Genomic DNA, 23,086 nt, shown 5'->3' on the forward strand with positions numbered 1-23,086 from the left:
TGACTCATTGACTCTGTCCTGGTCTTCTTGAACTGGTAATATATTTGTACAATGTATAGCAGTTTCACTAACTTGAGACTGAGCAACTGAGTCAATCTGAGCCAGATGGAAACAGTACATCACCCAGTAAATCAGGTGATTCGGAACCTAGCCAACAATTCCCCTATATGCATTATGTGTAATAAGTAGCTTGAAGAGAAAATCAGTTCAGCTAAATCCAAAATTTGATTAATAGAACCTGCACAAATGAAATTGTAGCACTGTTTCATTTATTCTACTAAGGTATTAGATTTGATTTGGGGGAACTATTTTTTCCATTGAATGGCATTATACTAATGGAAGTAACATATAAGAAAGAATAATCCAGTTGGAGGAAGTTTTTTTATACAACTTTAAAGTTTCTCTAAATAACAAAGATAACAAAAGTTAGACTTTAGCAAAGGTAGGAGAGGCTTGAAAGCCTAAAAGCTCATGTCAGTAACAAAAATGAGTTTATTCATCTTAAGGGTAAGGAAAACAGTGTTTTTATCAGCAGAAAATCACTCTTATTCCACCATCTCCTTCAGAGTGCTGCATAGCCAGCTTCCATTTTAAAATTACAGAGTTTTATTTCGTATGTTTATACCCAATCTTCTTCTAAACACATTGAAAAGTTGTTTAGAGTAAAATTGCAGTGCAAAGAGAAAAAAAAAAAACCACTTACATAAAATATTAAAAAGTAGGAAAATCAAGGAAAAAAGAGCCAGGGGGTTTAAAAAAAAAAATAAGCTGAGGAAAGATTTAGCCCCTAAGCTCAAATTTTTATTATGAGCTTCCTAGTAGCTAAAGCAAAGATGGAAACTCAGGGAGTTATATAACTCTCATTATCTAAAAAATAAAACCTACCAGCCTGTCAAAGACATGCTTTTTGTATTTGACCATTATGTGTTGAGAATTTGCCATAGGAATTCTTATATAATTGAGCTACAAAAGCAAAATTGTCCTAGATAAGTTTACAAGATCTCAAGAGCATTTCGCATACACACATTTCTATGTTGACCATTTTTCAAAGCCAGGGGCATAATGCTTATTCAGAGATCTATTAAGGCAGTTCTGCAAGAGGCCAGTATGAAATGGACCAGGCTTGTAGATTTCTGATGGTCTAAGCTGACAGAGGACTATATAGCTTGGCCTATATTTATTTGATAGTTTTGCATAGTCCTGCAACCCATAAATTATGTAAGAACATACAGGTTGTATTAAACACATTCTCTCATAGAAGTTTGGAGGTAGGCAGTCCAGGAGCATTGTAATCTTGCAGAGTATCAGGCAGCCAGGGCCTTTTCTCATGTGTATCATATCCACTTCAAGGTTAGCTTAGTCCAAGATGGCTGCTCCAGCCTTCACATCGTCATTCCAACCACAAAAAGGAGGAGAGAGTGAAGCAGGAAATGCTCTTTTCTTTAAGGACATTACTTGGAATTGTACCCATGACTTCCACCTCCATCTCTTTAATGAGAATGTTGTCACGGTCCCAGAGAGCTGCAAGAGAGGATCAGAAATGCCACTTTTCTGGGTGATGATGTATGTTCATTATCAAAGCAAAAAAAAGAATGGCAGATATTAGGAGACAGGTGATATTTCTGCCACAGATAGGTTATTTAAAATATCCTTTCCCTTTAAATGCAGGATAGTTTAAAAGCCAAGCTGAGGAGAACAGAAAGTAAATGCGTAGGATTACCATAACTATTCTGCTTGCAAAGGCATTCTATTTATGATGCTACTGACAAGAGCTTTTCTATCTCAGTACAAGTGATAGAAAGTGGAGAGGCAAAGAAGAAGTGGGCAAGGGGACAAAGGAAAGACATATAATAAAATACCAAAACAAAAAACTTAAGACTGTGTGACCATTTTGACTAGAATATACCTCTCTAGGATAGAGGCTTCCCAGGTGGTACAGTGGCAAAGAATCCGCCTGTGGATGCAGGAGACCCAGGTTCCATCCCTGGGTTGGGAAGATCCCCTGGAGTAGGAAATGGTAACCCATGCCAGTGTTCTTGCCTAGAAAATTCCATGGACAGAGGAGCCTAGTGGGCTACGGTCCATGTGGTCTCGGAGTCAGACACGACTGAGCGTGCATCAACTCTAGAGTCAGTCAGTCAGTCAGTTCAGTCGCTCAGTCGTGTCCAGCTCTTTGCGACCCCATGAATCGCAGCACGCCAGGCCTCCCTGTCCATCACAGACTCCCGGAGTTTACTCAAACTCATGCCCATCGAGTCGGTGATGCCATTAGACCATGACAAAACCTCCGGGTCGTGTGCCTTGGACCTCGTTGCCTCTTTGCACATCCGAAATGTGCCCCCCCTTGCTCTTTCTCCTCAGAGCGGTCTCAGGTGACATGTAGCAATGCTCTTGCTGGCATTAGATGCAAGAAACCTCCAGGCTAGAACTTGTGTCCCTTCTAGATGCTTCCAAAGGCTTCCGTGATTGGCTCCCACTCTACAAGCATATCTAAGGAAAGGGGTTTTCCCCTTTATCCTTAGACCCCTGTAACTACTAGTTTCTGTGCTAAGAAACCAATACTGGATTTTAACTTCTAGGAAATGTACATGTAAAAAAGATAAATCTGTGAAGTCTTTTATTTGTTTCTGCCAATCAGACTTCTTATTTTTCCCTCAGGACACCTGCATTTTAGTCATATTTTTGTTGTTGGCTTATTTTCAATTCTATATATTGTCATTGTTTTTTATTTTCCTTTGGCCATGCTTACCAAGTTCCATATTCCAAAGAAAGGCCCACCACATTTTCAAGTAGGAATGATAAAGCGAACAGTTTTAACTACAAACCTCATGTCCTTTTCAGAAACTTAGAAAATAAACTATTATATATTATTATCTTCAGTAAGAAGCTGATTTTTGGTATTTTACTTTGTCTTTGACATAGTTATTTATCATATTTGTGATAAGAGATAATCTTTGTCACTCAACAGAGAAACTATTCATCTAGCTAGTGTTAGCAAATGTAACAAGCTTGTAACAGAAATAAAGTTGAAGGCTACACAATGATCTATTTTAGAGGAAGACTTCTGTGATTTTCCATGGTTTAATTGCTGTTCTGAAGTTCACATTTTATTTCAAATGTCATGTCATCTACATTTTCTCTTAATGTTTGGAGACTATATTTTCTTTTCTTTTGTAATTTCTCTGCTTGCTTTTCTTCCTCTTGTTTTTGTTTTTTCTTGCTGTTTTATCTTTAAACAAAGCATAATGTTAATTAATGTCTGTATTAATTTTACAGATATTTATCTGATGCCTGTTATGTACAAGGCTTTGTGGAAGAGCTGACATTGTCTACACCTTTAGGAATAAAAAGGATTTTTAGGGAAGCAGAGGTGGGAAGAAGGAACTTCCAGGCAAAAGGGACAGGATGAACAAATGTACAGAAGCGGGAGGATCTGGGGAAGTGGAGTTAAGCAGGTATTTCAATTGGGCTGGAACATGAGTTTCTGTTATCCTGGGACAAGAAGCAGATCAGGGAGGTCCTTGAATGCCATGCTGAGGAATTTGGCTTTTGCATTTTAATCCTGCTTTCGCTATATTGTCTATAAATCTGTTCACACCCCTTCACCTTATTGTCTGGCTCTGGGATAATTATTTTATCTGCAGAGGATGATGTCATGGAAATAGTACTGAACTAAGAATCAAGGACCTTGGATTTATATATTACACTTGGGTTTAATATGTGAATATTACAACCATAATTCAAATCTTGAAGATTAAACTGGTATCTCCTTTTGTTAAAAAGGCTACAAAAGTCATTTTGCTGCTAGAATTCTCTATTTATCATGCCGTGCACACAGTAGGTCCTTAGTACGTGTTTTGTTGACTCTAATTCAGTAACAAGTCTCTGGGATCCATGACGTGAACCCCAGCAATGTAGAGAAAGGAGGATCAAGAACCACCAGTTTAAAAGTGATCAACAATTCTATCCTCCCAATGCAGTTCAGTGCTCTGTTAACAGTTTGCTTGCTTGTGTGTTTATTTGTTTTTTCAGGGGGGAGAATGTCCTCGAATAGAATGATTTTATCCCAGAATTTTATTAGAATTTTCAAGCACACAGAGTATTTGAAAGATATGTACAATGGACACTTATATACATAGCACTGAACATGGTAAAAATGTATTGATTTCCTGTTTAGTACCAAGCTCTGAACCAGACTCTGCAAACCCCTCTCTCCACTGCCCACAAGAGCTCTGCAGTCTAGAGCTGTAGTCTCATCATTTAACAGCTCAGAGTAAAAACCAAACAACAACAACAACAACAAGGTGAGCTCGGGAACTTTTAGCAGTTTATTTCCTTAGAGTGCTTCTGTAGGAACTAGGACAGCTGGGACTGTCTGGTTCAAAACTCTGGGTTCTTTCCCCTACACCAAGCAGCCACTAGAATTCCCTGCTACTGGCCAGGATCACAAGTTCCAGCCATGTCCCTGCAGTGTGAGAAGTCCTGAATTAAGTCTTGTAGAGATGTAAGCAGAGACCTTCTAGTGCTTCAGGAAGCTAGTGATGAGTCAAATCAGATTTTAAGTTTTGTTGCATTCCTTCCAGTTTGTAACATGCAGTGCTTGACATTTTGTAGGGAGAGATCACTGAGTATGAGATCTGAGACTATGGGACAGACAATTTTAAAAATATATCTTTCCCCTATAAGCAGCCTAAAATAGTGGATCAGAGTGAGTCAAGTCTGGGTCTCATGTGTTCCTGCTTTGTCTCCATTTACTAAGTTCTCATCACTTGCAAAGCCTTTTTTGCTTTGCATCCCTGAAAGTCTCCTTGTATCTCAAAGTCTTTTTCAATTTCCATTTTTTTCTATTTGGATACTTACTCCTCACTGAGTCCTGAAACTGGTAATGATTCCTCCCTTCTCTGAACCCCTGTGGTCCTTTGCCTGCAAAAAGGCATTGCTGTGTAGTGACTATAGACATAGATGACCTGGGTTCAGATCTTGAGTCTGGGAAATATAGCCTCTGAGTTTTAGGCCTCCGCGTTTCAAGAAGGCACTGGTTGATGAATTTTGATGGCTAATCTACCAGAAATAACATCCATATGAGGGTAATATGTACCTATTCATAGAGTTGTTGTGAGGATTATATGAAATCATAAATAGAAAGTACTCGGCACATGCCTGGCACATGGGGGCTCTCAGTAAATGTAACTATTTTCATCATCAACTTCTCAGAAAATTATCTAAGGAAAAGTCAAACCACTTTAGCTATAACTCTAATTTTCCACCTACAAATAGATAACTGTGATGAATCCACTTATCACGAGGGGTCCCAGTTTCCTCATATGTAAATTGAGGATAGTAATCCTTCTCTATCTGATAAAATTTCTGTTCATATCACATTCAAGTCACATATGAAAGGTAATTTGAAAATGGTAGCAAATGCTCCAGTTGCTTGGATGTTAAATGGATATTAAGTGAATTGTACACATTTCTGCTCAAATCCCGTTCTGCCCTCTGAGACTAGCAGTTGGCTTCTGGTAGCTTTATCTCATTTACTTTGATTTTACATTCAAAGAATTCATTAGCAAATTGTGTGTAACAACTACCTGTCACACGAAATAAGCAATTTCAATATTTAATAGAGGATTATTTGACTTAATCTCAATAAACAGTCTTTAAAACAAGAGAAATAGAAACAATAGAGAAAAGCAACAGCATATACATACATCACCAAATTGGACCGACCAACATCCAGACTTAAAAAGTACTAGGATTGTCCCTTGTTAACAGCAACTGGGAGTCCCAGTTGGGAAAAGATGCTGGGCAGTGTGTCCACCCCACAGGTGAGACTTCAAATGGCAGTTTGGGGGGCTCTTGCTTATAATCCCAGGCCATGAACTGACATCATCAGTTTGTGCACAAAAAACACAGCTCTGGGTTTGTTTGTTATTTTTTTTAACGTTTATAATGTTGTCTGTTTCACCTTGTGAGTCACAGGTTTGTGTGACCTCCGGGGAAGGGGGTTGGGCCATTGGTCAGACCTCCAGGGGTTCAAGAATTCCAAGACCCACTCCTTTTCTTATCTAAGGTGCCACTTGCCTTGCTATGCTTACAGAGAGATGTGGAACCCAGGCAGTGCCCAGGCAAATTAGAAGCAGCTCAGAGGCTCTCCTGTTTCTGAAGCCTGAACAAGACTTCCTCCATTTTAATTTCTATAACACATCCCCACTCTGTTTTTTTCTTCCCTTTAATCTTCAGATCTACCCAGGGGAATCAAACCACTTTGACACATGCCCATGAAGATAGTAAGACTTGGGCACTGCCATAACCCCCTCCTTCAAGGGGAGAGATAAGGCTCTACAGAGCTCGCCATCACTTCCCACCCCTGAGTTCTTTCCAGAAGGTCCCCTGCCCTGTCTTGACAACAGTCACTGCAACTAGAGGGCCAATGGAGGAGGCCCAGCCTCAGGGAGAGACAGGTGCTCCGGAGTGAGCATTGTAAGGCACTTTCCCCGGGGGGAGAAATTCCGAGAGTTGAGCTCACTCTTTCCTGCCATAAAGCACATTGAATGTTAACAGCTTGCTCCTGTCCAAGCTGGTGTTTTTTAAATTAAGTATTGTTAAATCCATACCATTTGGAATGATGCTTCAGACAGCTCTGACACTCTCTCTCTCTCTTGCTTCTGCTTTCATTTCACCTAATATATTGTGCAGGGGGCCCGTAACCAGTATTACAGCAGCTGGGGCCCGCCGCCTCTGCTGCTGCAGCGGCTGCTGGTGCTGAGACCTGGCAGATGGCTTTCATTTAGATACCTGGGGAGGAAAAAAGGAACGCAGCCAACGCCCTGCTCGGATGCCGTGAGAGGCTTTTCCCAGGCTGCTGCTAGTATGGATCTAAGTTACCTGGGGTTTTATGTCATTTTCCCTCAGCACTGAGAAAGATTTTAGAAACGACAAAGATGAGAGACCAAGGAGTTGGAGACTAAAATAAGGTCCTCTCCACTGGCAGGTAATATATACCCACCATCAAACCTGAGTAGCCTGCCTTCACTGCAGATATCCATCTCTAGCCAGTAGGATACCACTGCTGACATCTGCGCGCGCGCGCACACACACACACACATATACGTACATGCCGACATAGAGTGCAGGAGACATAAGAGACACGAGTTTGATCCCTGGGTCAGGAAGATCCCCTGGAAGGAAGACATGGCAACCCACTTTGGTAGTCTTGCCTGAAGAATCCTATGGACTGAGGAGCCTGGCAGGTTCTGGTCCATAGGGTCGCAAAGAGTCGGACACAACTGAGGCGACTTAGCAAGCATGCAAGCATGCACACCTATATATTTACATATATGTATATGAAATGGAAGTGATTTACAGTCAGAAAACCTTGCTCAAAAGCTAGTTCTAATGGGTGGAGCACAAGGTAAGTCACTTAAGTTTTCTGAGCCTCGATTTTCAACTATATAAAATGGGGTGAGTTCTTAATCAATTTTGTGAGGAGTCAAAAAGTCAAATGAGATTTTGAGTATAAAATCACTTTTTTAAACTTTGAAGATAGCACATAAACTTTATTAATTATCAGAATGACCTCACCCCCCAAAACTAATCACCCTAACCCAACTTGATTTTGTTCTTTTTCTGAAATTATAGTTAGCTGGTTGTTTGTCCTGCAGGGTATAATGCTTGACTGTATGTTTGCTTTTTCTATTTTCTCTGAGCAGCCACAGTGGGAAAGGAAATGTACTCACAAAGGGACCAGAATCATGATACTTTGTGGCAGGCATCCTCAGGGATTTCAACACATGACTGAAGGCTTAAATTAAAAATAATCATACTATTCAGTGACTTCACTGTGACCATCTTGCTGGACATTGACATGTTCATCAAAACTCTGAGGCAGAAATCTCTGACTCAAAATATCTAGCCAGCATTTATTTCTAAAGCACAAAGGACTCTAGACCAGCATACAAGTGGCTATTGACTATCCGTTGACCATGGCAATTTTTTAAATCTGTTCTTCTACAAATGGTATTTTATCATAATCATTCTTGCTACTCTTCCTTTTCCCACCACCTATTCTTCCCTTTCGATCTTCCTGATGAGTGATGTTTACGTGTAGAAGGGGAGGAAGTGGTATTAGATAGAATATTCCATTTTTTAGAATGAGCTGAATGTCTTTAAGGTGTAGCACTGATAGAAAAAACACCCATAGCAGAAAGCTCCAATGCATAAAGGAGAGATATATCACAGAGGTTTATGAGTGAACGTTTATTTCAATCAAGCCATCTTTAATATGAGGATTTCAGATAATGCCAGTCAAGCATTTTTACATCTGCTTGTGAATACTCTTTAGCTTCTGAGCATTAGCTAGTTTTTGAGAGATTTGTAAAACTAATCTTTCTGAATGGGAAGAGCGTACTTCAAGAATAGACCTCTTTGTTGTGGACTCATACTATCCATTTTCTTAAGTGATGGATCCTTGTATGCCCTGACTTTCCTAATAGGTTGACACTGGGATGTTTTAAAGCTCTTCTGTCTTTCATTGATATTCCCTATGAAATAAGTAATCTGAAGTTGAATAATCTGCTTTTCTCCACCTTTGTGAAAAGCAACACTACAGGTATGTATAGAAGACCTGCCTGTATTCACATGCCTATTACAGCTTGATCAGATTTTCCCTATTTGTGTGTTTGATGCTTCTTGTCAGTATTTTTTTTTTTTTTTTTTACTAATGAAAGGAAAGAACATCAATTCTAAAAGTCTTCTACCTCCACCACCTATATTCCTATCAGTGCTATCAGGAGATCCACACGGGAAGAACTTCCTGGTGACACACCTATGGAAATGTAAGGTCAAGTTTGCTATTTCATTCTTTCAAAAATTCAATGATTTCCTTAACAGATAAGGTGAAAGGAGTCCCTGTTTGACATCTGACACTTTTCTAAAACTGTAATAAAATCCCCCTCTATTAGAATTCAGTCTTGCTTGTTGGTGGTTCCACCAGACCAGAAACTTCCTAACCTCCTCCTTGCTGTTGCTGGCCTGGCCCTGTCATCATTTCAGCAGTCGTCAGTACTTCCCCAGGGCCGCAGTGGACAGGAAAGGTCACCTCCTCGTCCAACGCTCACGTAACAGTGGAAGGAAGAGGAGCTGAAACGCCCTTCAGCCCTCTGTGCTATCTTATAGCGGCTCCGATAAAGGACATGGATAAGGAAAAGGCTGAAACTGTTGCTTAAAAGGCTTGGGGATTAATTGAGGATTTAATTCACCCTTTCTTTCTCTCCCCCTGCTAAAGCAGATAGTTGAGAGTTGGCACAGTGTCAAAACCAGGCTGTTTGTCAACCCGAATTTCAGCTCCGCAACATCTCAGAGTCTTTGTTAAGGGCTTCCTTTTAAACAGGGGATCTAAATTTCCACTTGTGCCTTGAGCTTTAGTAAACCTGGGCTACTTTAAATTGTCACTTTACAAAGAGGTAACCAGCTTTTTTTTTCTTCTTCTTCTTCATCTTCTTCACATCAAGTCATGAGTACACAAAGTAACATGCCTCTGTTTAGTGAGGACTTTTCCACATTTTACACAGTCTCCCTTTTCTAAGTCAAGGAGGGAAGTAGAGAGGAACTTTATGGACGAGGCATAAAGCAGTTGTACAGAACACGTTTAAAGGGCACGTTAAGTCCGTTTCTGTCTGTGGTTCTTTCCCTTTATGGCATATGTTATATATTGACAGGGATTAAGTTTCTCTCCTGAATGGAACAATACAGACTCACAGGGAGCTACTGTACTCTAGAAAGCCCAGGCACCCTCACAGGCAAACAGCAAATAGAAACAAACGTATCTCAGAGCCTCTCACAAAGGACTAACCAAGTTAGTTAAGAGCACCGGGCTCCGCTTCATCTTTCGCAAGCCCGCATCTTTTGCATTTCTCTCCTGGCTCCGCGGGCTCCTCCGCGCTCCTTTCTTTTCCGCCCTTTCCCCTCCCTTTCTCGCTCGCACTGTTACACTTTCTCGGTCCCCTCGGCTTTGTTATTCAGCATGTCTGATTAGCAGGAGCCTGATTGGCTGGCTGCCTGCTCCGAGAGAGATTCCATTCAGCTTACCCCCCACCCATCCACCCACCCAGCCACCCCTCGGTCAGGAAATGTGAGCGGGTCTGATGGAAGCTGATAGGCAGGGCTGGAGTGTGAGCACCAGTCCTGGATGTGACAGCAAGCAGAGGAGCACTTTGCAGCTTATTCAGTGTCCGATTCGGATTCCGGCAAGAATCCAAGCATGGAATGCTGCCGTCGGGCAACTCCTGGCACACCGTTCCTCTTGCTGGCTTTCCTGCTCCTGGTAAATGCCTTTTCGTTTGAATACATCCTTAGTGGCCATTTAGTCTGGGTGCTGTTGCGGTGGTGTGGACGTGTGTGAGTGTGTTTCACCGTATCTTTCTCTTCAAACTCCAGGTAAAGTAATTTACATGGCTTTAAAAAAAAAGTAAAAACTTTTTGCAGAAAGCTAACCCCAACTTCCCAAACAAAAATAAAGTCTACAAGACTGTGTGGGATTAGCTAGAGGTATATAGGATACTTAGACTTAAACTTTGGGATCTATTGCATGGAGTTTGTGTGCTGAGGGCTGTATAAATGGTGGTGTGCATGCTTGGAATTTAGGTAACAGACATCCTGAAATGCAACTCATTCAACTCATGGTGTTCCTGTAATTTTTTTGAAGGATGGGCTGTGAGGGGCTTTTCCCCCACTGCCTTTTATGAGTCCTCCTTCCTCTGTGCACATGTTCTAGGGAACCAGGTAAAAGAGGGAATGAAAGCCTCTCTATAGCCAACCCAGATTATAGTTCATAATTATGGCAAGTCAGTCATCTATGGATACAAGTTAATGCTAATATTTATGAATTGAGGATTATGGTCTTTGATCTCAGATCTTCTCTTGAAGAAGAAAATGCTGACTTTAGGTTCGGCTGCTTTCCATAGTCACAGTGATAAGATGCTCTGCTCTGGAACGTCAGCACACACTGCATTTTTGACTCAAAGTAAATGTTCCGTTGTGACTCATACTTGGTTTTATGGGCAGAAAATGAACCTTTACTGTCCAAAAAAAATCTACACTGAAAATATTAATAGCAATGCACATTTTTTTAAACCCGAGTGTTCTGGGCAGGCAGCTTTGTAAACCTCATCTGCAGGTTTGATTCCAAAATTTGCACACACCGAGTCCAAACAAACGTGATTGTAGCTCTCCCTGTCACATTTCTGGAGAGCCAGCCCTTCCTCAGAAGGTAACCAGGCAAGAAGGGAAAAGGGGGAAATTGTAACGCACCACACGTATAGGTCACATTGATTCATTGAAGATGAAGGAATGTTTGTTCTGATTAGACTCTGAAAAATTTGATCTGCACTGTAATTTTGAAGGAGGGAAGCAAGCTATTTAGCATAAATTTTAAAACTCCAGGAAGGCTCATCAGCTCATCAGACAGTGATTAAATATGTTAACATTCCCGCTTCTTATTTGCATCATTATAGCCAAGAAGTCATAATGCTACATTGCAAAAGCTGTAAATACAGAAATATATTTTCAAGTGCTCATAGAAATTTAAAGGCAAACTGAATTTTAAGCATGAATGGACTGTAAGTTTGGGGCTGTTCTAAGGAATATAAAAAACAGAATGTTTAGGTGTGCTTTATGACTAGTGGGGCAAGCAATTTATGAAAGGTGTCTCATTTTTTCCATATGGGACGTGTTACTTATATACACACCATTAGTTTGCCTCGTCTTTCCTTCTTTGTGATTTTTTGAAAGCATGGGTTATTTTCCCATTTAATTACATCATGAAGCAAAATTACCAGTACACAGTACTTTTTTGATATCTTCGTATAGAAGTATGATCTCATTATACTTTGGAAAAACTTGCCCATTCAGGAATAGATTGTTTTCACTGCCCACTTGGTAAAGTGCAGTATATTTCTCTTTGATATTTTTAATATTCATATATGTGTTTGAGCATCTAATGACACTTATATGGATAAAAAGGAGTGTTTGCTTATTTCAGATTTGAAACATAACACATCTTTGGTTTAAATTACAATAATTATACTGTGAGGATAAAAGGAAATAAAACCCAGGCTTGTTTTATGCCTATATTTAAATCAATTGGGATTCTGAAAGTTAGGCCAGAAAAGAAAGAACTGTCTGGTGAGTGCCAAGATATAACCCTGTACAGAGTAACAATGTTAGTAGTACCTGCCATATATTGTGTGTCTGAATGTGTCAAACACAAGGTCAGTTGTTTGAAAAGCATTGCAGTGAATTCTCACAATAATCTTGCAAATAAGGCATTGTTAAACCCATTCCGCAGATAAGGAAGCAAGTTTATATTTGAACTCAAAGGGGAAATAATGGAGAGAAAATGACTTGTTTGGTTTGTACTATGGTCACAAAATGTTTAGTAGTGATGGAAGCAATGACATAGGTTGGTCTCTAGTCTTTATTGGAGGTTCTTTTTGCTTTATCTTGGCCACTAAAGATGTGTGCAACATTATGGGCACTTGTCACACTTGCTCATTCACTGTCTCTTGGAGCTTTGGAGCCAAAAGAGAAAGTAACCTGGAACATGATCAGTAGTTGAACCGGAAGTGTGACATTTTCAGCTCAACCTTCAGTCAGGATCTAGAAATGGAACTGGGTGGCTTATTTTTCTTATTATTGTTTGGTACATTTTAAGAGTCTGTCTAATCTTAGAATTAATTTAAGCACTTTTTAAAGCTCACTTTTTACTTAATGGAAAATAGTCTGTTTGTTTAGTGGCAGAGCCCAGTTTCTACTTCAAAACACAATGAAGTCCCTGTGTCATTTATATCTATTTTTGGTTACCACCCACGTTTGCATGCAAAGCTCATACATCATAGACTGCTATTTTACTCTGCACACAGTAGGACAGTAATGCTGGGCAAGAGATTTTATTCTGACGTTCAGGTCATATTAAGCCACAAAACTCCACGTTCCCCATCTCCCCATCCTGCTCCCCTTTACCCACTCCCTCCTTTGTCCCAATTGTTTAGCTCAAAAGGAATGTTGGGGGAAAGCATGACCGGCCATTGACATATGTGTCCATCCAAACTTGAAGTCAAATCTCTTCTTGTCAGGAAGGCATTTAATCAAATTTGCATTTGCTTTTTGTTTCTTTTAAGTGGTTTTAAGCTCTTTCGCCTGCTATTGTGGGAGTTGCAAGGGTAACACTCAGAATTATAATAAAGTACATGTGTTTTTCTGTTGAATTTCTTTTTTTTCTCTGTACTAATTTATACATGGAAACTAGTCAAACACAATAGCCCATTCCCTTCAGTCGGTCTGGCACTCTCCTCCACTATTATCTAAGTGGATCTATCTTGGATGGTGATAGCACCATTAGCTTGTGGAATGAATGTTAAGTCCCTTATTTATAGCAGACTGTGGCCTGCTCCAATAAAGTGTGTGTATGTGTGTGTGCATGCATGCACAAACACCTTTCTATAACTATTTACATCTATTTCTTACTATGATGCCTACATTGTCCTTAGATCAAACTTAAGGATATTTCAAGTAACCTGGAGAATGTAACGAGGCATTTCTTTAAACATTATTTACTTCACGTTTTTGAGTCATTTCTTATCAAGACATGGTCAGCTTCATTTTTGTTTTCTCCTGTTTTAGCATTTCAGTCTATTTCAGAACCACTTTCCAGTCTCCATTATTATTTTCATGTGAACCAGTTCTAGAGCTTCATGAAAGTTGAAAGAAGTGTGTCCAATAGTAGTGACTAGTGAACTAAAAACAAATCCTTTTACTCCCGGCAAGGTTTTCCTTGAAATACTGTGGATATTTTAAAGACTTTTGAAAGAGAGAGAATGAATAAATAAATGTATTTGTGCTTTCATAGGAGTGTTAAATACTCTTTACCTATATGTTAGTTCCTCTTTATATATATATATGTGGATAAAATGGAAAGCAAATCTCTAGCAGACCATGGGAGAGGCAATTACTCAAACTTAGGAGTGTACAGAGTTCATTCTTAATATCTTTAAAACAAAATTAAAATCAGGGTATGTGTAGTTTTAATCAGTGAAATGTAGATAAACCCTGTTCTTGCTACTCATTTTTAAGCCCATTTTGTTGGCACATTTCGCACAGGATGTATGTTTGCATGGGACATGGTCTGCTATTTTCGTTCTCCCTTTTACTATGGCTTAATCAAAATATAATTTAAACTCTTTCAGAAAAAAATGCAGTGTCCTGTGAATTTCTGCATCTCCTATAGTATCTACTAGAATATCTTGGATAGTACAGGCATCGTAACTGTTTGTGAAATAAATTCAGAGAGCAAAGGGTGCAAAGAGACTCATACAATTCTCCCTAATACTCAATATATTCAGGGTTTCCTGACTTCATATATGTTGCCCAGTTTCTTTGGTGAAGTGACAGCTCTGCTTTTAATTTGTCTATTTCAGGTTCCAGGTCTCCCTGGAAATAAGTTTCATTCTGCCCTTCTCTCATTGTGCATGTTCTATTGTTTCTTGCGGCCTCCTGAATAGAGTGACTCGGAAGTAACCTCTTCGTAGCTGGAGGACCGTAGTGTTTTCTTGAGTGAGAGCATTCCTTGACTATAACCTACTGGTGAAGCATGTTGAGATAATCACAGAAAAAGGTGTCTAACTCCAGTTTGAGAGTCTTGCTGTTTGTACTGATTTTCTTCATCTAGAGAGCTGGCTTCAAACTTTGTGTTTTCACCAGAATGAGACAAGTTCATGTCATCTTCTGTCAGCGTTGTAAAAGCCGTACCATGTGGTTGAATTTTGGCTTGATTGGCAGGACAAGCTCATGAGCGGCTTAGGACTATGCTTAGGCATAGCAGAGGTGATGTAAGTCTGAAAGGATCTAATTGAAATAGGCCAGCACAGCTGTGTGGGGAGCCTGCCTGTTAACTGGGTAAGCTGTTGCTATCAACCCCTTCTTTCCATGAGCTCAAAAATAAATGACTAAATCTCCCCAATTCCCAGACTTCAAGGTGAAAAACTACATCAAATAAAGCTTAACTGTTCTGGTTCCTTCTCCCAGGGACTTTGCTAACTGGGAGCACCCAGCATGTCGAGCAGTTTTCTGGCCATGTCAAGAAGATGTCTCAACGGTAGTAGTCTGCAGCCAACAGTGACCTCTGGCTTTTTGTTCCTTGTATTTCCAGAAGCTCAGCATTTATAAATCAATTAGACTATTTTCCTATACTTGTTAAGAGTCTCTCTTCCAGTCATAGAAATACATCTTATCTCAGAAACCCCTGTAATCTTCATTTGAAGAAAAACTATTATTTCTTTTTAAAATTGAAGATTCCAGTGTTTCTCTCAAGTATTTTTTTTAATTGGAGGACGATCGCTTTATAATATTGTGCTGGTTTCTGCTGTACAGCAATGTGAATCAGCCATAAGTATGTGTGTGTATATGTGTGTGTGTGTGTGTGTGTGTGTGTAAATCCTCTCCCCCTTGAGCCTCCCTCCCACACCCCCCCATCCCATTGCTCTAGAGAAATGCGATCTAAGCTTCCTGAGACTTACAGCAGCTTTCCATTAGCTGTCTATTGTATACAGGGTGGTGTATCTATATCAATGCTACTCTCTCAATTCATCCCAGCCTCTATATTTTTTGTTTGACTACCCCACCCTAAATTCCATCAATGTATAGTCAGCATTTAGTAATTGCTTGTCAGAGGCATATGTAGTTCATTGTATTCTCAATAGTATTTTAAAATGTAATTTCTTCTAGTCTTGTGCTTCCTTATATTTATTTCTGTCATTGACTTCTTATATTGTACTTATGTTTCCATCTCCATCGACAAACTTGTGGATGACAGCAGAAGTGACTTGTTCCTCCTGCCTTTTTCAGAATACCTAGTCTCAGTAAATGTTGTTGAATGAGCGAGTAAATGGATGAATAAGAATAATTCGGTAAGAAAATATAAGAAAAGGATACAGTACAAGTAGCAAGGGGAACATGTGAACGTTCATTTCACATGGGAGGAATTTCATCAGTTCTGGTTTTAGTAAGACCAGATCCATAAACCTAATACATTCAAAAGAGAAGTTAAATATTTTGCTTTCTTTCTCTTCACACAATGAAAAACAATTGAATGACAGCCCTTTTTAGTGTTGTTAGAATGAAATTTGCACCTTTCATATCTTTTTGTAATCCATTTAGTTCTCAAGGAAAAAAATGACACATTAGCCACAGTTTTATGAGATCAGAAGGTAGTTATAATTGCTTATTTTAGCACAGAAAATATCATGGAATCACCAAAATTGATTTCTTTTTACCGCTGGGCACAAAGATTTCCCAGCTTTGTCTGTAATTAGTTGTTCTATCATGATTGAGTTCTAGTCAATGGAATGTCATTCGAAGTGATATATGGCATTTCTCAGCTTGATGTCATCCACGTAATCCTCTAAATAAGTAAGAACTCTCTTTATACACCTGCTGGATGCAGAGAATCAAGCAAAAACTTCAAGAGTCTAGAAAACAGTGAAGGCACCAAAGGTAAGGCCTCCTCCCTGAATAACTGCGTGTGGCCGAGCGCTACAGTGCCGCCCTCACAGGACTGCGTCTGTGAATGTTCACTTAGCCTTGAGCAAGCAGTGAACCTTTGCTGCTTTCAACACTGAGATTTGGGGGAATGAGTTGTTTGTTATACTGATAACTTTCTTAAATACCATATGCTTTGTATTTAGATGGCATGCATGCTTACAAATAGTACTAATATCACTTTCCATTTTTTTATATGGGAAAATTAAAATGAGGAGATGCCATGTCACCCTGATAGTGGTTTAATCTGTGTGGTTTGTGACTTTTACATACTGAGAGTGCTCTAAAATAGTTGAGGGTCTGTGGTAAAATAGGAAAATGGGTCCACGTCTTTTCTTCTTTAATTTAATTAATTATTTTTGGCTGCATTGGATCTTTCTTGCTGCGTGTGGGCTTTCTCTAGGTTGTGGCGAGTGGGGTTACTTTTGTTACAGTGTGTGGGCTTCTCATTGTGGTGACTTCTCTTGTTGTGGAGCACCAGCTCTAGGGTGCATGGGTTCAGGAGTTGTGGCACTCAGGCTTCAGTTGCAGCGCACAGGCTCTCGAACACAGGCTCAGTAATTGTGGCTCGTGGGCTTTGTTACTGCACAGCATGTGGGATCTTCCCAGACCAGAGGTCGAACCTGTGTCCTTTTCATTGGCAGCTAGACTCCCAACCACTGGACCACCAGGAAAGTCCTCCATGTCCTTCTTCAAACAGGAGCGAATGGAGCAGTAAGAAATAAGGGGTACGGGGAAGGCACGACTATGGTAAACAGTTCTAATCTCATGGAACAGAGCAGGATCACACACCCTGACCAAGAACACCGACCCTCACAGATGCAAGGCGAAGGCAAAGACTGAGGCACAGCTGATGTAGCTCCAAAGAGAGATGTCAGAAAATAAAGGAGTAGACGAGGACAGAACGGGGAACAGCCTCACTCACACACACACACACACACACATAAACATTTCACACAGTAACATAAAGTGAAACACACTTCTTGAGTACACCTAGCCTCAACCTACTTTGATACATTTTTCTAGAAGGTGTCCAAGTGTCATGAAAGAGTCCATCCCACCTAACTCTAGGACACCGCAGGAGGAAAACAGAGCCTTGGATGAAGTGTTTTTGTCATCTCCAAAGTAATATAAAACTTCAGGTGGTTACTTTCATTCATGTGAAAATCACTTATCTATCATCAGCTATATGCCCAACACAGAGCCAGGTTCCATGGAAGATAGTTTATGGCAGTCCTTGTAATGAGGAGCTTGGTAGTGTGTTGGACATTCTGTTGTCAGAGTTTTGTTTTTTTTTTTAAATTTTCAAAAAACTCTTCTGTAAGCAGAAGCTTTGTTATGGATATGATTTTCAGTTACCCCACAAGATGGTTCATTTTGCACTGCCCTCCCTACTTAGACACTGGCTGTTTAATCCCCTCATCCAGGTAAATGTGATTTATGACTTCCCACAGATTATCAATGTATTATCTTATGAATATTATCAGTCAGTATTTGACTTCAAACATAAAACATTTTTGTCCAATTTCTGTAGTTCAGAATATGTACGTGTGTAGCAGTATACACATAACAGTGTCTTAGTTAAGGTAAATTCCTTGGGAAAAAACTTTTCTCAAAGTAAATTTTTATCATTGTAAAAATTATCACTAATTAAGTGTAACCAATATCTAAAGAGTTGTCATTTGCCAACTATCATTGGGGCATCATGATGACAGACTTCATTCTTATGTAGTTTCCACTCCATTGTGCTTATTTTATAGTAACCAAAATCCAGGCTAAAATAAGCATATTCCATTTGGAATTATATTTCTGTAAGTGCAATTAGTATAGTAGGTTACATCTCCCTACCTCACTAGATTTTTATCTAAAGTTCCTATTAAAATAAGGTGATTACAACAAAATCCAAAAGGCCTCGTGCATAGAAGGGGGGGTGGATAGTTCAGAGAAAGGGAATAGCAGAGAAGTCACGTGTGAGCATATGCCATTTATAATTGGGAAGATTTATTCCACTTCTGAGGCAAGAAATTGCAGGACTCTAATAGTTTCACCACCTGTGAATTATTTGGGTGCACCCTCATAAGCGGGTTCTTTCTTCTGTTTGTTTAAAGAAATAAGTGGTATGTTCGCCAATTCTACACTACATTAATTTTCACAGAGTTTCCATTTTCATCTTCATTGCTTTTTCAGATTTTTTCCCAAGGCTTCTGCCATTCTCCAACTAAACCTTTGGGTATTTTCTCCTTCAATTTTCATCCGCGGACTTTCTCTAAGTCAAGTCAGTCTGTTGGCATAAATGTTGCAACGAAGGAGGGAAGGAGTGCGATAACCTAAGACATCCTGGCATAAATCCCAAGAGCGCTAACAAAATGAGACAGGAAATTACGAGCAACCTATAATAAATTCAAACTGTCCAATAAAATAAATATACCTCACTTTGTTCCCTTCGTAAGGTATGGTAGGGTGTCTGATTTCTCAGCCTACACCGCCATTTGAAGTCTACCAGAGTGTTGTTCAAACATTGTACTTCATTGATAGAACCAGAAGTGAAAAAGGGTAATGGAAACAATAAGAACTCCTACTGTTCAGGTGCTGAAGTGAGATTTAGAGGAAAGCTTTTTTAGAAATAGTCTGGTTTTCTTTTTTTTTTTTCGTTCTAGTTATTATAACCATTTGGCATTGAGACTAGGTACCACATATATTTTTACTTTTACTTTGGGGCTTGTACCCAGTCTAAGATAACAAACATGCTTTGAAATTACTGTTACAGAGTGAATTTAACTGACATTTGGATTCCCAGGACATAGATTTATTGTGTTTTCAAGTTAAAAAGAATTTTTGAGGTAGCATAAAATTTGAGCTCAGTTAACTGGAATCTCTTTGAAGGCAGGACTTTGGTTTTATTATGTCTTGGGTATCTTTATATCACAAGTGTGAGACAAAGAGTTTGACATACACATGGTGTTCAGTGTAAGTTTGCTGTTCAAATAAATGAATTAATCACCTATTCCAGCCCTTTGATTTCACAGAATTGAATTTAAAATATAGATATTTGTAAAGAGATTGGAGATTTATTTGCCAGGAACACCTAGTAGGCAGAATCCAGAGCTTGAAATCTGGATCTCTTTCCTTTGAGTCCATACTCATTTGAGAAAGAGGTCACTCTCTATTATACCGTATGACACTAGATGACCTTCATATGAGTCAGCTGAGCCAGCCTGGGTGAAGTTGCGGTGTTGAAATGTCACCTCAGTAGATGTGAGGTGCAGTAGAAGCCAAGGAAGCCAGGAAGCTGATGGAAAATAATTTTGAGTGAAAACTCAAGGATTATTGTTGGTTTGTGTGTTGGGGTGACCTGGTGAGAAGAGGGGACTGAAGTTTATTTCTTGCCCTAGTTGTACAACATACTGGGTTGGCCAAAAATTTCATTCAGCTTTTTCCATATCATCTCACAGAAAACCCAAATGAACTTTTTGGCCAACCCAATATCAGTAAGATTCATTTCTCTTTTTTTTTCGTATTAATGAACAATGTGAATGTGAAATACACAATGGTGATGTATATGTAAAAATAACTTCTTGGGGGACCTTGCACATAGAAGGTGTCCAAGAAATTTTAGCTTCCTTCCCATCCCTCAGTGCAAAATACTGTATTCATTGAGAGCCTGCTGTGTATGCCTGAGTATGCTGGGCACAGGGTATATTGTCTTGAACAAAACAGACATGGTTCTAAAGATGTGTCTACTTACATGTAATATCAGAAAGGATTTGAGATTGGGAAGGAGGGCAGGAATTAACTGGCCAGTACATTCCATTGGTTTTATGTTGTTGTCATGGTATTATTTTCTTTAAACTGTATATTTAACTATTGCTGATGTAAGGAAGTCTCTGCCTAAAGAAATAGACACATCAATTCATTATTTATAGTGATTCCAAGAAAAATGTGTTAAAAAAAACTCTAAAACTCTAAAATTGTGTATTTAAGGTCACGTCTTGAGTTGTGCCTTCTGCCCCCGCCTTTTTCTTTTTTTTTTTGCTGCGATCCTCTTTTTCAGTCATACTGAAACCAAAACTTAATGAATGTATGACTTTGTCTTTGTTTATGTGATCCATAAACACCTGTCTTTTCCATCTTAGAAATATGCTTAAGGAGGGAAATCTTTATACCAACCCATCATTTAAGTGAATAAAAGGCCAATCATAGCATATAGAGCACTAATGACAATAGGCTTCTTTCCTCAAAAGGTTTAGCTTGCTCTGTGGAAACCATTAGTGTGAAAGACCTTTAGAAATCTTTGAGCATCACCTGGTGACCACACAGCATGTTCTCAGCTCTCTGTTAGTAGGGGTTCTGATTTCCTAGTACCTCTGACAAGACCGGGAGCTGACTGTGGCACAGATCATGAACTCCTAACTGCCAAATTCAGACTTAAATTGAAGAAAGTAGGGAAAACCACTAGACCATTCAGGTATGACCTAAATCAAATCTCTTAGGATTATACAGTGGAAGTGACAAATAGATTCAAGGGATTAGATCTGATAGACAGAGTGCCTGAAGAACTATGGACAGAGGTTCGTGACATTGCACAGGAGGCAGAGATCAAGACCATCTCCAAGAAAATGAAATGAAAAAAGGCAAAATGGTTGCCTGAGGAGGGCTTACAAATAGTTGAGAAAAGAAGAGAAGTGAAAGGCAAAGGAGAAATGCCCATTTGAATGCAGAGTTCCAAAGAATAGCAAGGAGAGATAAGAAAGCCTTCCTCAGTGATCAATGCAAAGAAATAGAGGAAAACAATAGAATGGGAAAGGCTAGAGATCTCTTCAAGACAATTAGAGATATCAAGGTTTCATGCAAAGATAGGCACAATAAAGGACAGAAATGGTATAGACCTAACAGAAGCAGAAGATATTAAGAAGAGGTGGCAAGAATACACAGAACTATACAAAAAGATCTTCATGACCCAGATAACCACAATGGTGTGATCACTCACCTAGAGCCAGACATTCTGGAATGCGAAGTCAAGTGGCCCTTAGGAAGCATCACTAAAACTAATGGAGGTGATGGAATTCCAGTTGAGCTATTTCAAATCCTGAAAGACAATGTTGTGAAAGTGCTGCACTCAGTATGCCAGCAAATTTGAAAAACTCAGCAGTGGCCACAGGATTGGAAAAGGTCCATTTTCATTCCAATCCTGAAGAAAGGCAATGCCAAAATATGTTCAACGACTGCACAATTGTACTCATCTCACATGCTAGCAAAGTAATGCTCAAAATCCTCCAAGCCAGGCTTCAGCGGTACATGAACCATGAACTTCCAGATGTTTAAGCTGGATTTAGAAAAGGCAGAGGAACCAGAGATTAAATAGCCAACATTCACTGGATCATAGAAAAAGCAAGAGAGTTCTGGAAAAACATCTACTTCTGCTTTATTGACTATGCCAAAGCCTTTGACTGTGTAGATCACCACAAACTGTGGAAAATTCTGAAAGAGATGGGAATATGAGACCACCTGACCTGCCTTCTGAAAAAGCTGTATGCAGGTCAAGAAGCAACAGTTAGAACTGGACATGGAGCAACAGACTGGCTCCAAATTGGGAAAGGAGTAGGTCAAGGCTGCATATTGTCCCTGCTTATTTAACTTATATGCAGAGTACATCATGCAAAATGCTGGACTGGATGAAGCACAAGCTGGAATCAAGATTGCCAGGAAAAATATCAATAACCTCAGATATGCAGATGACACCACCCTTACAGCAGAAAGGGAAGAAGAACTAAAGAACCTCTTGATGAAAGTGAAAGAGGAGAGTGAAAAAGTTGGCTTAAAGCTCAACATTCAGAAAACTAAGATCATGGCATCCAGTCCCATCACTTCATGGCAAATAGATGGGAAAATAATAGAAATAGTGAGAGACCTTTTTTGGGGCTCCAAAATCACTGCAGATGGTGACAGCAGTCATGAAATTAAAAGATGCTTGCTCTTTGGAAGAAAAGCTATGACCAACCTGGACAGCAGACATTTACTTTGCCGACAAAGGTCCGTCTAGTCAAAGCTATGGTTTTTCCAGTAGTCACATGTGGATGTGAGAGTTGGACTATAAGAAAAGCTGAGCGCCAAAGAACTGGTGCTTTTGAACTGTGGTGTTGGAGAAGACTCTTGAGAGTCCCTTGGACTGCAAGGAGATCAAACCAGTCCATCCTAAAGGAAATCAGTTCTGAATATTCATTAGAAGGACTGATGCTGAAGCTGAAACTCCAGTACTTTGGCCACCTGATGCGAAGACCTGACTCATTTGAGAAGACCCTGATGCTGGGAAAGATTGAAGGCAGGGGGAGAAGGGGATGACAGAGGATGAGATGGTTGGATGGCATCACTGACTCAACAGACATGAGTTTAAGTAAGCTCTGGGAGTTAATAGACCCCAGTCTATGGGGTCGCACAGAGTTGGACACCACTAAATGACTGAGCTGAACTGAACTACCATGTCCCTATGACCAGCCCC

The 23,086-nt window shown here is 39.7% G+C and overlaps 1 protein-coding gene across 5 annotated transcripts in view; it reads left to right on the forward strand.

The window, feature by feature from the left end:
- Window positions 1–23,086, forward strand: part of ADAMTSL1 (ADAMTS like 1) — a 1,044,920-nt gene that overhangs the window by 548,031 nt on the left and 473,803 nt on the right. Inside the window, exon 1 of one of the 5 annotated variants that reach the window (XM_070480557.1) lies at window positions 9,899–10,321. The exons of the other annotated variants lie outside the window; for them this stretch is intronic. Within the exon in view, the coding sequence (XP_070336658.1) occupies window positions 10,259–10,321 (63 nt within the window). The 5' untranslated portion in view covers window positions 9,899–10,258. Of the gene's footprint in view, window positions 1–9,898; window positions 10,322–23,086 lie in introns of those variants that run through there. 5 annotated transcript variants of the gene reach the window in all.

The sequence above is a fragment of the Odocoileus virginianus genome, chromosome 18 (genome assembly GCF_023699985.2).
Source record: "Odocoileus virginianus isolate 20LAN1187 ecotype Illinois chromosome 18, Ovbor_1.2, whole genome shotgun sequence".
Classification (NCBI taxonomy): Eukaryota; Metazoa; Chordata; class Mammalia; order Artiodactyla; family Cervidae; genus Odocoileus; species Odocoileus virginianus.